Below are 14,785 nucleotides of genomic sequence, written 5' to 3'. Positions count from 1 at the left end.
ACTCTAGTTAAATGTTTTTCTGTCGGGACTCTCAGAAGTGCTGCATTCTCCACTGTGTCCCATCAAGCCACCTGTGACTTGTCCCATTATCAGTGATGTTAATTCTGATCCCTTGGTAAAGGAGGAGTCTGCTAGGTTTCTCCACTGCGAAGTCACTCATTTTCAGTATTTACTTTTACTTATTTTGCTGCGCTGTCTTAGTTGCGGTATTCAAACTCTTAGTTGTGGTGTGTGGGATCTGGTTCCCTGAACACGGGTCGAACCTGCGCCCCCTGCCTTGGGAGCATGGAGTCTTAACCACTGGGGCACCAGGGAAGTCCCAAGGTTAGTGACTTTTCCTTTGTGAATAATTTGAGGGGTGATCATTTGAGACCAAACAGTTTAGATGATTTTTATAAGCAGAAAAGGTATCATTAAAGTCTTGCAACCTTTAAGAACTGAGCTTGCCCACCCAATTCTAACCAACAACGGAGTGGCTGCCCTACCCCAGCAGCCAACAGATGTGTTCTAAGACTAGCCTGTCTTATAAGACAGAATTTCCTACACTAGCCTAAGGACGGCTTCCCTGGTGGCTCAGGCGGTGAAGAATCTGCCTGCAATCTCTTTGCAACCCCGTGAACCATAACTCACCAGGCTCCTCATCCACAGGATTCTCCAGGCAAGAATACTGGAGTGGGTTGCCATGCCCTCCTCCAGGGGATCTTCCCGATCCAGGGATGGAACGCGGGTCCCCTGCACCGCAGGTGCCTTCTTTAACTGAGCCGCCAGTGAAGCCGAACAGGCAGAAGGATCCCACATGAGCCTCTTTAGCTCAGAAGGGGAAGCACTTTCCAGACGTCCCACAGCCAGAGGCCAAGTGCAGAACCGCGACAGGCCCATGACCTCAGACCTCCGCGTGTGGAACCCGCTACTGCGATGTTTCAGGGCTGTTGCTAAGGCACCTGAGGTCTTGTTTCATGGAACAGGGTCACTTCTTACCTCACTGGAGCTCCCAAACGTGTGTGTCTGTGGTGGAGGACGGTGGGGACAGGGGTGGCAGGGAGGTGGGTCTGTTCTCCAGAGAAGACAGGCTCAGTAAGGCCAGCTGTTGAAGGGTCAGAGCTGATATCAGAGCCAGATGGGACTCCCTCGTGACAGACAAGAACTTCCCCTTAAAAAGCCCAACAGTCTTCTGGAGGCTCCCCAAGCAAACTGAGGTTAATAAAAACCGGCATTACAGGGTACCAGTTGGATAAATCATGAGATTTATTTATATTTCACTTTAAAAGCCAGAACATAACAAACGTCACTTTCTGGAAAGTCATCTTATTAGAAATACATGAAGTGCACTTAATACAATGAAATTCGTTTCTTGGTACCATTGTGAGACCACCATCAGGTTCCCTCAAATGAAGGTTTTGTTAAATTTCCCTCTAAACCTAGGCTGAGATGATCTCAATTCAGGGGGATCAGAGCGAACTTTTTCCAGAAATTACAGTGAAGAAGCTGTTAACAACACCCGGGCCCTCCCAAGCGACAGCACATTAGAGAAAGTTACTTTGCCCCACAGGGCCTGGTCCCTGCCGGTTCCTGAGCACGTGCGATCTCAGTGGCAGGGAGGGTGAGGCCCCAAGCAGCGGTGTCCAGGCCCAGAGCCCTGGGTCACCTGCAACTTCAGCCACTAACCAACAAAAATATCCCTATTCAGACAGGAGGTCTAGTAGGGAAAAATGAACCTAAATAGGGAGCCTTCTGGTCTACCAGAGGTTCTGCTCCTCCAGATGAGACAGCCCATGGCCTTATTTGTTAACATTGGTGAAACAGGGTGAACGTGAAGCTTCTTGAGCTGTTAGCAAAGCAAGTTTCCGGCGGACAGCTTCCACGACCAACTGCTCCCAGAGGTGTGCTGTACCTCCTGACCTGCAGGTCTTGTCAGAGAGACAGCAGGCGGGGAGGCTGACTTCCCCTAACTCCTCCGCCTTGAAGGCAGGTCTTCACACACTGATTTATGTGTTGAAACCAGTTTTATAAGGAAAAAATTTGTGATAGGAAAGCAACCCTCAGGTTAATCTAAGTTGCCAAATAAGAGATGAAAGAACTAGTACCCACTGGGGCCCTGGACCCCTCTTTGTGCTTCGAGGACAAGAATGTAAGCAGGTTCCCAAAGAGAGAGGCAAACATGAATAAATCATTGGAAAATAACTCACTGGTTTGAAAAAAATCAGAACCCAAAGCTGTGGCCCTCCCACCTCACTTAAGTTGACCCTTCTCCTTGCTTAGGAATAAATGGAGTTTAAGTTTCCTAAGTCAGAAACACTTCTTTTCACTAAAAATATGTGGTTACACCTTACCCTAAGAAGGCACCATGCAGGCATTTAAAGTTGAACCAGTTAATCCTAAGGGTGTGCAGGAATGGGAGGGAAACAACGCTCATCAGAACTTCCAGGATCAGACCACGGCAAGCTCAGGACACCTACTCCCACGGGACTCATGAACCGTTTCCCATGAGGCGACTCCAGCTTCCGGCGGCTGCTGCCAACAGCCAACAAACAGGAACTCGCACAGCACAGGAGCAGCTCCATCACCCACGAGATGCCTGACCGCCAGAGCCCACACCGCCCGGGGGCAAGGAGAGGAGACACTGGTCTCACCTGCGCTATCCATGACCCAGAAAAGGTCCTGGCTGGCTCGGAGGACCTGAGAGATCAACACGGGACAGGACAGGAGGTGCGAGCGTGATGCACGGACACGGGGGCAGCTGGGCTCCCTTCTGGAGACGGGACAGAGGCTCCTCGGGGCGGCTGAGGAGCAAGACGAGAGCAGACGGGAGACACGCAGGTGAGCGGAGCCCCCAGGGAGGGCGGGCCCGCTCCCTGTGCGAGTGACCCTGCCCGAACACCAGGCCCGCTGCACACTCGGGGGGTGAGTTCCATCCTCCACATGGAGCTGAGGCCGGGCGCACCGGGCGCCTGCTCACTGGTCGATGATGGAGCGCTGCAGCACCTGGTTCATCATGTCCTCTTCATCCACGTCGTAATCCTGCGGACAACACAGACGCTCAGCAACCGTGTGCAGCTGAGGGACTCACTGTGGGGCGGAGAAGGAGGGCGTCTGAGCAGAGCTCTGGAGGAGGGCCAGGGCCCAGCTGCACAGTCTGCAAAGCCAGCTGCCTGACCCTGGGCAGCTGCTTGATTTCCAGGCTGCAGCTGCCTCACCCTGACTGTGAACATGCCCTCGGCACCCTCAGACGGGTGGGCACCTGCGTGAAGCCTGGCACAGACCAGGCACTCAGAGCTGGAGTGCCCGGGGTGAAAACAGCCTCTCTGGTTCACTGAGGCAAAGCTATCTACTTTGGCCTGTCTTGGCAACTGTATTCATCTTTAACAAAAAGATGCTAATCTTGAAGTCTGAATTTCAGATACTCTCATTAGGACAAGAGTAAATTACTCTTTAGGACAACTCAGGTAAGAGTCATGCTTTCCATCTTAGGTCCTGAAACACAGCATTGAGACGGAATGCTATTCTCAAATCCTAACCTGACACCTACATATGTAAATAAAAGGTTTACCTGAGACAACTAGCTGGATCTGCCACCATAATGCCAAGACAACAGTGTGCCCTTCAAACCACTCAGCTCCAGGAGAAGGGTGCAAACTTGATGACCACGTTTGGCTCTTTTCTTTAATTTTTAAATTGAAAAAACATTTGGCTGCACCAGGTCTTCATTACGGCACACAGAGTATTCAGTTGTGGCGTGAGAAATCTAGTTCCTGATCAGGGATCAGACCCAGGCACCCTGCACTGGGAGCATGGAGTCTCAGCCACTGCACTCCCAGGGAAGTCCCAGAGTGTCTGATTTGACCTGAAGTACTTTAAGAAATAAATATGGGACAGTTCAGTTCAGTCGCGTCTGACTCTTTGTTACCCCATGAACTTCACATGAAATTCTGCATTTCCAGCTCCTTGGTATCTGGGCAGGAAGGAACCTGGCAACATAGTGCCCGGCTCTGCCCCCATGAGCTGGAGCCGCTGGCAGCATGATGAGTCATATACACTGTCCAGCTTGCAATTCCCCAGGACAATCACTTCCATGACTTGCCGGACCCATGGGCTTCTGGGCTTAAGGATCCCAAACCAGGTTCTGTAACAGCTAGAAGCCATATATGAAAGAAAGTGGATAAAAATCTTGGAAAACATAAAAGGAAGCTCACTCTGTCTCAGTCTCGATGGCTGGCCAGTTCCCTTCCTTAAACGCCACAGAGCTGTCATTTCAGGGAGCACATCACATCAGTGACAAACCCCCCGGGGGCCTGCAGTTCTCGGGTGAGGGGAGGGAGGGAGCCGTGTGGCCTGCCGGGTGCGAGGGGGCGGCCAGGAATCAGCGCCCAGGCTGCAGACTCACCACAAAGGTGTCGTAGGAGAACTGGTGCCGGCGCTGGAGGTGCTCGATGAAGTTGGCGCTGCGGTAGTTGGGGTCTCCCCAGGGCATCGAGGCGCATATGGGACACACCTTCCAACACAGAAGCATGGTGTCAGGGATGGCTTAGGTACTTGGTGCCTGAGCAGACCCCAGCCCTCTGGGGACTGTGTCTGGCCACCTTTCCTGACTCCCGGCGCAGCACCTGGTCACACCCTCAAGGGCACATCCACATCCCAGAAGACATCAATCTCCTAACGGACAGGCAGGGCAGGGTGTGGGTGGTGGGTAAAGGCTTAAGGCATGACACCACCCATTTCTAATCCCCTACTGAGGAGAGAACAGGGTGTCAGTGTGTCAGACCAGGAGGGGCCCAGACAGAGCCTTCCAACCCAGTGGGCAAAATGATAATAAAAGCACAAAGAAAACCAAGGAAATGACAGGTGAGCAATGTCCCAAGGAAGAAACACAGTCTTACATGCTATTTTTATAAAGTAAACGTTCAGATAAAGGGGTTCAGGGGGAAAAGCCTTCACACAAGAGGCTGATTCCGGCTTTGAAGAGTCGGAGGTATTGGAAAGACAAAGAGTACATGGCAAACAGCCAGTCAGTGTGGCTAGAGTGGAAAATTCCTGGAGAGAGGCCGAGAGGAGTGGGAACAGGGAGACCAAGGCCTAAGTGGGCTGGATTGGCGATGGCATGTCACCATTTACTTTACAAGGAAGATATGGTGACAGAGGGGGTTGACATGAGAAGAATGTGACATGATGGGCAGCTCCTCGAGTGGAAGAGCTGGTGCTATGGAGCAGAGCACGGTCAGGACCAGAGTCTGAGGAGGAGACTTCCGAAGGGCAGGGCTCAAACACTGACCGTTATGGAGTTCTGCAGGAGGGCAGAATGGGGAGGGGCAGGGGCTTTAAAGAAACAAAGTAATCAGAGGGATTTCAGGAAGACAAAGGAAGGGGGAAAAGGAGACAACTAAGCTGTAGTATCAGATACCACAGAGGAGTTTACCAATACCTATCAAGATTATGAATATAGTTAACCTTTGACCAAATTAATCCATATCTAAGACTTTACTAAGAATAATTTTTTTCTTTTGGTTAGAAGTAGAATTTACTGATGGCCTTGACTAAGGAAGGGACAAGGCCTTGTCCAGGGGCCTTGATTAGGGATGAAGCTGACCCTAGAGCCATTTGGGATGGGCCTACTTTTCAGCCCCCAGGTTTTCAAATTCATCTGCATTAAACTTAGCAAATCCCTACTTCTTGAAGATATGGATCTTCTGGTGGCCAGGGGAACTTGAGCTTGGCCTTGAAGAGGGCTTCACTCACACGTGCCTTGTCCAGCGGCTTGGTGCAGATGGGCATTATGGCTTGGCCCATGTGGGCCCAGGCCGCCGCGCCTTGGGGCTTTCCAAAGGCACCCTACATCCCGGGCTGGAGCCTAGACTGGGAACAGCATGAGGCCAGACAGGAATGTCCGTGGAAAAAGCCTGTCTCCAAGGTCCCTTAGGGCAACCCATCCAGGCAACAGGTCGCACACACTATCAGGGAGGATGCTGTCTGTGGTCACTGCACGCCAGGCCCCAGAGAAAGGAGCACAGTCTGCTTAACTGGCGTCAGTTCAAGACTTTGCTTCACAGACATAAAAAAATACAGGTGAAGGTATCTCAAAATCCATGGCAGGCTTTTCAAATGCACCATGAAAAACTTCACAACTATAGGAAATAATTTAATAAACTATTCGTTATCCCCAATGCCTAGATTTAAGTGTGGCACACTTTCTTCAGCAATAGATGAAGCATTTAAAAATCAGATAAAACAATTCACCCTTAACTCTTTCAGAACAGTCCTAAAAATACGTTTCCTTTACAATATTACTTATTATCTCACCAATCAATCAACCATGTTTTAGTAGCAATTAATATCCAGTCCTTAGATTTTTAGATACTGTCAGAAGTAACACTGACATTTGTCAATAAGGGACCAGTTAAAATCATGGTACAGACCAGTAATGGAAAACTGGCAGCTCATTAAAACAAGAATCCGATCCACAGGTACTGACATGAAACCAATGTCAGCGACACCGGTTACAGTGTGCAGAATGCGCTGTCACTGGCATCAAAAGGGGGACAAGAAAAGGAGGACATGCATGAATCATATTTCCGATCAAAAGCTAGAAATGTCCCTGGGTGACACATTTTGTACTTTCCACACACAGAGTGAGCACTACTCAGAGGCCAATGGGCAGCCCACAGAGGTGCCTCTGATGCCTTGAAGGCAGAACTGGTTTAAGTGCCAGGATACTGCTGGGTTCCAGTACTGATTTTGCATGAACCAGCTTCATCTGCTTAGCGTGGGTACCATTTGTAGGCTTCCAGAAATGAGTGCAGGGAAGATGGTGGCAGGAAATGAATGAAAGTATCTCTGTCATTTGATTTAACATCCATTTTAGTTTTCATAATTAGCAACATAGGTAAGTTTACCTGGCTAACTCTAAAATGGAAATGGGTAGTGGGGGCAGGTGGTGGTGGCTGTCTCTGTGTCTAAGCTCACTTGCTCTTTCAATCAGTAATTAGTTATTAAGAACTGTAACTAAAACATCTTGAAGCAGCAGCTGAAAACTTGGCTTTGGGGTGTAAGATAAACGGGAAAATAGAAATGAAACTAGAGAGAAAGTTGTATTAAGACCCCGTCTGTCAATCATGTTAAGAGGGTAGGGTAACACTGCTGAGATGGACCAAATTCGAACTTTTTTTTTAAAGAAAACCACGTCAGCCTTGATATTTAAATTAAATGTCAAAGACTGATAAGCACTTTCCTAATACTTCCATCTAAATTCTCTTTCTCCACAACTATGAAGAAGCTATTCAAACAGAAAACAGTAACTTCATGCAGAAACTTGGCAGACACCAGGAGATCCAAATTAACATTACCAACAGTGGGAGCAACAGAGGTCACTTGACTCCCCTGATGTGTACGCAGAGGACAGAGCACCCACGTGTGTAATCATGAAGAAACAGACAAACCCAAATTGAAGGACAAGCTACAAAACAAGCGGCCCACCCTCTTTAAAAAATGTCAAGGTCATGAAAGAAAGAAAAACTGAGGACTAAAGGGACTTAGCATTCAAATATAACACAGATCCAGGATCTGTGGGCTGGGGAAAACTGACTTGAAGGACATTTCAACTGTTAAAATTTAAATGTGAGCTGCAGATCGGGTATTGGCTTGTATCGATGTGACAATTCCTGAGTGTGAAAATTAAAACACACAAAAAATGTGGTTTTCTAAGAAGGTACACTTCTTCCTAGGAGATACGTGTTGCAGTATTTAGGGGCAAAGGATCACGGTATCTGTAATCTACTTTCGAATGGCTAGCACAAAATATGTATACAGAGCATGGTTAAGCGAATACGGTAAAATCTTAATCTGTGAGTCCAGGTGAAGGGTACATTAGAGTTCATTAACTAATCCTGTAACTTTTTGTAAAGTCTGACTTTTCCCCCCATAAGAATTTAAACAACAAAACCCACAAAACAAAAAAACTCAAGTTTCTCTTACCACAGATTTGGTGTCCGTGCTATGGGATAACTTGCAGTGTTCCACAAGTCCTTCTTGATCAAAATTCTTCTCAGGACAGTAAGGACAAGGGAAAGTGTACCGGTTTGGGACACTTCTGGAAGATGAAGGCAGGAAAAAAGAAGAAACTTCTCTGTGGGCACCTTTCCACACAATTTCAACCACTGGCCCCTCCCCAAAGTAGCAAAGTTCACTAAATGCATTAGGACAGGGATTCTGGTGATCACTTCTCAGTCAGGTCAAATGTTTTGAAAGTAACAGTCTAGCCCGCATTTGAAGCGAACATGCGAGTCCTCCATAACCACCCGAAAACAAAAACTTACACCAGCTTTAGCCAGCCTAACAACTACACCTCTGTTCTCCAAAACTCATGAAGACAGACATCGACCAGAGAGAGTGACAGAACCATTTACCTTGGCTGACGAGACGCGTCCTTGGTGGTGGCCTTCACACCTTCCATGATGTAATTCTGGTATTTGGAACAGGTAGCCACATGTGCCCGGATCTTGGACAGGAAGAACTTAGGCAGGAAGGATCAAAGCCCACAAGTTAGCTGGGATCTTGTACCCAATCCAACACAGTGCCAAAGCAAAGGCAAGATGTAAACTAGACCTATACTGCCCTGGGGAGGCAAAGAACCTCACAAGACTCCTGGCTCCATGGAAGGGACTGAAACTCTGATTTTCTGCAGGGTTTCTATTAGTATCAAGGCGGATGTTTTACTTGAGCAAACCAGGATATCTGCTTCCACTTTAAAATCACTCTTGGAGAGGTTTGTTTCATGATATGCTCTCTGCTCACAGAGACACTCCAAACCCAGTTAAGTGTCTAAAGTTTTCTACCCCAGCACTTAAAATTAGCCTCCTTTCAGCATGCCAAGAACCATGTTCTAAGTGCAGCAGAGACAAGTGATGATTTACATAAAAGGGATAAAGGCCAGTAATCCTAGTTAAATAATATTCTGTCACCAGATTGTGATCAATGAAATTACCAAAAAAAAGAAAAATCAGATTCTGAATTCTACCTAATAAAATCTAGTCTTTGCAAGACAGAAAGACAAAATTTTACTTCAATATCTTGAATTTCTAAATCAAAAGAAACTGGAAGGAAAAATATGTTTCAGTACTTGCGCTCTGGCTTATCATGATGCTTCTGTCTTATCGCTAGCTAAAGAACTTGACTTCAAGCTGCCAGTCAAAGAGCTCCAGGTTAAAGGGGATGGGAACTAGCTCTACTCAGAACTATAGCCACTGTGTACCTGTAGCGCCAAATCCTCTGAAAGGAGGCAGGGTAAAGGGACACCCAGTCCATGCCTGCTCTCACTAAGGTTTAAACTGAAGAGACTGACATGCAAGGGTGTCCGGTAAGTCATGGAGTGAAAGAAGTTTTCAAAAGTGCAAAGAAGTTGTAGAAATACATATTATAGTAGGATCCTATTTTGTAAAAATCCTACATCTGTTTATATAAAACCCACACCTGTGTCAGAGAGCAGGAAAATGTTTTGCAGCCTTCTAAACTGAAGTATTTTTAAAAAGGTAATCTCTGGAGTGGGGAACAAACCTACATTAATTTATATTTTTGTGCTGTCGGGAATTAATGAAATCACAATTATTTAAAACCCAGTAATTCTGTATATATCACTTTTGAAAATAATAGTATTTCTCCTGTGCAGTTATAATTATTTTAAAATAAATATTCTTGACTCTAATACGGTCATACAAAAAAAGAACATAGATGCATTTCAAATACTGGACACCGCTATTATCAAATGTCCTCATACTGACCTTTGTACTACAATTCCTCCTTGCCAAATGCCAAAAGCTGAACAAGTTTTATATCTGTAGTAAAATATATCACAAAATTTCCCCTCAAACTCACTGCAGCAGGTAACTTTGAGGCATTGACTTCATTTTATACTTTAAAAAATGGAGAAATATCACTTTGTCATATTCTAATTAAATTTGTGTATGCTGCTTTGGGAAAAATGGGTCTTTTACAGAAAAAAAACTGGGATAACTGATTTCTATGGTTTTCAAAGCTAAGCTATGTAATATGCTAAACCAATTCTTTAAAAGAAAAAAACAAACCACACAACCAATCAGGTTACCAAAATGCAACAGCAGGGCCACGGCCAGCCAGCATGCACACGTGCTGCTCGTCACTCAGCCACGCTCTAAGTTCCGAAACAAGGCGGCAAGCCTGTGTTACCCATCTTACAGAGGCCGACTGCTCCGCCCCACTCCCACATACATTTTTACGGCAGCCGTGGCAGGAAGTCTCTGTGCTCTCAATCTGCCGCTCGAGCTCCAGGGCTCGGACGCCAGGCGCCAGAGCGCTGCGACACACGCCACAGACAGGCTTCTTCGGCTTCAGACACTCCTGCAGGCATGCAGAGCAAAAGCTAGAACAAGACACACAGAGAACCGGCGTCATGCATCGTGGAGACAAGACGACAAAAATGGATCAACTTTTCAAAATGACATCAATGGATAATGAACTAAAAACTACTCGATCTCTGCTCTCGATTCAGTCCTTCTGGGCAAGAAGAATGGTGGCGGTAGGTAGGCAGTGTTCCTTGCAAAGGACACACAGGTCCAACGACAGAAATGAACGCAAACTACCACGACACATGGCAGAAGGTGCCACGGCACAGTCTTCAGTCCTTAGCCCTGGCCACCGAGGGATCCTGCTGGGCTTTCCCGAGCTTCAGCTTCTCTTCTGTGAAGTGGAGACCGCAGTGCCTGCCTCGAGAATCTAGGGAGGATGGGTCACGTACAGTGGACTCTGAGGACAGTGTCTAGCACGTATGAAATGCACCATAAGCAGGAGCAGCCATCAACAGAGGTGAATGCAAAGCGCTATGGAAACACAGTTAAGAGCAGCCAGCTGTAACCCGAGAAAGACAGCAGTGGTTAGACTGCAGACAGCATACACGAAAGAGCTTAGAAGAGTTCAGTGGCAGAGGAGGGGAAGAATATTCCAGGCCCCTAGACTTCTATTTCTTTACATGCATTGTGCATGTTTACCACTCTGCCTCATAAGCCCCAGGTACTTAAAGCAAGGTACCAACCAAACCAAAATCGAGTTTTAGAAAAATAATTCTGGGATTAGCATGGACAATAGAGTTGTCAGTTTTAAAATTTTTTTTTTTCAGATGAGAAAAGAAACCAAATAGATGGCCAAAGGCAAGAGATCATGAGGGCCTGACTGAGGCAATAAAGAATTCAGGAAATGATTTGGGGATGGATTCAGGAGGACTTGGCAATTTGCTAAATTTGGAAAACAAAAGAAGTTAAAGATGACCAACTTTCTGTATATCTGAAGCCTAGACTGGTGGTGATGCTGAGATAAGGTACAGAGAAAGAAGGAATAATGAGGCAGGAAAGCACCCCAGCTGCATTTGCAACTCAGAGATCTAAGGCAAGATAGCAAGATCTGCCAGGAAGAGCTCTGGATATGTAATCCAAGGTAATCTGCACATTTGTTTTTTACTGTCTCTAACATTTTTCTCCTTTTTGTCCTTTCGCTGGACGTCAATGCTGCTTTTTATAGCTGTGACTCAGAGATCAATGTTCACAAGCCACTCTGTGCCTGTCACACCTAACAAACAAGCCTGCTTTTAAATGGCCCCTGTATCTTGGACGGGCTTCCCTGGTGGCTCAGTGGTAAAGAATCTGCCTGCCAATCCAGGAGACACAGGTTCGATCCCTGGGCTGGAAAGATCACCTAGAGAAGGAAATGGCAACTCACTCCAGTATTCTTGCCTGGGAAAACCCATGGATGAGGCGCCTGGCAGGCTACAGTCTATACGGTCGCAGAGTCGCAAAGGACTTAGACAGTGAACAGTGTTGGTCTGGCTTTCAGTTTCCATTTCCTACTGATGGGCCTTTTTCAGTCTTCTAGATGCCCCACCCTTCCTCTTATAATTCTCCGCAGACAAGTCGTCCTGGGCACCCAGCCACCTGCCAGCCTCCAGCTGTTCCACTAATGTGGAGAGGGATGTAAAAGTCAGGGCTTGAAACAAGTTTTATAAGAACCCAATGCCCCGTGCGGCTAGAGCTGCAGTGATGCCGTTTTCAAGCACAAGAGCTAGCAAAAAGCAACCAGGCAGAGCAAAATGCACTGGGTGGGAGTTAAGGGAGATGTGGGGGCCCTCACAGAGATCCTGCCATCTGTTTTGAATCAGCATCGAACTGATGAACACATGGAGCTAGTATGGCGAGTATAGACAAGAGCCAAGGTTTGCATATCAGTACTGCCCCTTGACCTCTGACCTTGGAAAGGTCCACCTGGCTCAAGGAAACCTCAAATTTTGCTGCTCTTTAGTTGGTAACCTGGGCTGGGTCAAGCCTATTTATAAGCCTATTTATAAATGTAAATTAAATCCAGTGAAGTAATCCAAAATTAGGTAACCCTAATGAGGGCTGATTCACAGAGAAGAGAATTCAACTGGAAAGCTACCTAGGGGCAACTTCAACTCTCACAAAGTGTGCCTTCACCAGTTTCTTAAGTTTGTGCGGCCTTTACCCGATCACTCCCCCATCCCCCACTCACATGGGCTTTATCTCTGTGATACTTTCCCAGTGGACAATGAGTTTGACTGACAAGAGTCTGAACACTGCTAGTACTTATTTAATGATCAATTCAGTGGACTGTGAACTTTGAGGGCAGAATCACCTTGCTTCTTAGGATGTTCGCCAACCTGGCACATAGTGTGTATACAAGTATTTTTAGATAGTTGAATATAAGATTGGAAGATGGTTGCTCAAACACTACACTGGGTACTTGGGACAGAAAGAGGTGCAAAACACTGCCCTCATGAACCCTAAGTTTTGCTCTCTGAAAGGCAGGAGGAGGAGTGCCCCGGAGAGAAGCAGGGAGATAACTGAAATGGGGAGACTGACAAGGGAGGTTACTAGAACTGGGCCTTGAAGTCTGGAAAGGATTTGGACAGGAGAGGGGCTGAAAGGGCAAGAAGACTTCCAGGCTAACTGAACTGCAAGCAGAACAGCCTGAAGCTGGAAAGAGCGTCGGGGTGGCTGAGGAGCCCTTGCCAGGCAAACAGACACCCGGTCCATCGGGGAAGGACAGGCAATGGTGAGCCAGCCCCGAGGGAGCCTCGGTGCCCTCACCTGCAAAATGGCTGCCACGTCTCTGTCCCCACAGGACTGCTTCAGGAGCAAGAACGCCCAGCAGGCGCCTTCTGTGCCTCCTGACCAGCGGAGGGGCCCTAACACCAACCCCAAGCGATGCCCGCCGGGATAAGCGCTGCGGGAGGCCACAGAGCAAAATCCAACCCCCAGCGGCAAAAGGCGACAATTCTTTCCACTCAGCCGTTTTGCGGGTCTGATGGAGCAAGGCTTCCATTCAAATCTGGCCAACCTCAAAGCCCACCCCAGAGCCAGTTACTGCACATTCTCACACAAGCTCCTTCGTCCTCACAAGCATTCTACTAACAGCATGGAGGCTCTGAATTTCAAACACAGCGCAACACGCCCCGCACGCCTGCGGGAATGCGGACCACCGCTACCTGCCAGCCCCCGACCTCCTCCCCGTGAAGGGCAGACGGGTCAGGTCTCCTTCAGGACTCCCCCTTTGTCCTTTTGGTCCAGTCGAGCGTGTCTCCAACTTCCGAGCACACTGAACTGCCGGGCAGGGCCGGACACTGGACATGGCATACCTGAGGCGCCACGGGCAGCCTGTTCGCGGGGACCCGGCGGGGCTCGGGCTCCACCAAGCCCCCAGCAGGGCGCCACTCCGCCATCACGCGTCGGAGGGGGCCCGGGACACAGCGGACGCTCAACCGAAGAGCCGGACGCTGGGGAGGAAGCGGGGCGGAAGAGAAGAGCGCCCCGCCGACGTCCACGGGCCCCCGGGAGCCCCGCGGAGACGCGCCTCGAGGCCAGGCCTCCCGCTCCCGCCGGAGACCCTTCCTGCTGGGGCCTCTCTCCTCAGCTCCATTTTCCTCCCCCCTGCCCACCACCACCCCTATCGGGCCCCAGCCCGCCACTTACACGTGTCCGCAGGGCACCTGCACCGGCTTCTCGTACACCTCCAGGCACACGGGACACGTGAAGCGGCCCAGGGGGTCGGCCTCCGCCGCGGGTCCTGCCAGCTGCGCACCACCATCACGGGCCTGGGGCTGCGCCTGCGCCGCCATCTTGCCGCCGCGGAGCGCCGCGCCTCAGCGGCCGCGGAAGAGGCGAAGGGGCGGAGCGAGAGCGGTGAGGACCGCTCGGGGCGGGGCTTATGGAACGTATGCCGGGATTGGGGCGGGGCCAGCGGGCTGGCCACGCCTCCCGGCCCCTCAGACGCTAGGGAAAAGGGCAGACCCGGATCCAGAGACTGGTATGAGGGGAGGAGGGATTGTGCTTTAGACACTTTTGCCCAAAATTTAAATGGTTGGTACCATTGCTTAATATTTACGTATGCACTATTCTTTAATCTTTCTCTTCAGTCGAGTTTCAGCAAACAAATTTTACAGGGAGATTTGATATCACTCCCAAGCTACAAATAGAAAATCAACACCACTTATTTCCACAAGGCACGGGGAACAAATACGATAGAAACTGTATAGTCTTATGAATTCGTGCCGGATACTGTTGACGTAGAAAAGGGAGATTAAGCGTGATTAGAGAGGTGTTGAAGACAGGCTATCACCACATTGAGACGTCCTAGTGAAAGCAGAAGTGATAAAATTACTTAGTATTGTCTTCACGTGCCTCCTGGCCACGGGGTCCATCTCTAGCTCTGTAGAAGATGGGGAGCCTGGGGTTTGGAGAGAGAGACTAAACCTCAATCTTGA

At 48.6% G+C, this 14,785-nt stretch overlaps 1 protein-coding gene and 1 non-coding gene across 2 annotated transcripts; both read right to left on the bottom strand.

The window, feature by feature from the left end:
• Positions 1-1,227: 1,227 nt before the first annotated feature.
• RNF114 (ring finger protein 114) lies at positions 1,228-14,785 on the bottom strand. The gene is made up of 6 exons (XM_069547037.1): positions 13,995-14,785; positions 10,231-10,381; positions 8,394-8,500; positions 7,963-8,077; positions 4,382-4,489; positions 1,228-3,018 (listed from the first exon to the last, which is right to left on the bottom strand). Exons 1-6 carry the CDS (start codon positions 14,138-14,140, stop codon positions 2,953-2,955), a joined length of 693 nt encoding a protein of 230 aa, XP_069403138.1. The 5' UTR covers positions 14,141-14,785; the 3' UTR covers positions 1,228-2,952.
• Positions 5,890-6,021, bottom strand: LOC138417990 (small nucleolar RNA SNORA70). The gene has a single exon (XR_011248396.1). It is a non-coding gene; the product is annotated as a small nucleolar RNA SNORA70 (small nucleolar RNA).

This window comes from Ovis canadensis, chromosome 13 (genome assembly GCF_042477335.2).
Source record: "Ovis canadensis isolate MfBH-ARS-UI-01 breed Bighorn chromosome 13, ARS-UI_OviCan_v2, whole genome shotgun sequence".
Classification (NCBI taxonomy): Eukaryota; Metazoa; Chordata; class Mammalia; order Artiodactyla; family Bovidae; genus Ovis; species Ovis canadensis.
The sequence above is the reverse complement of the archived record's forward strand: the minus strand, read 5'-3'. Positions and strand labels throughout refer to the sequence as shown.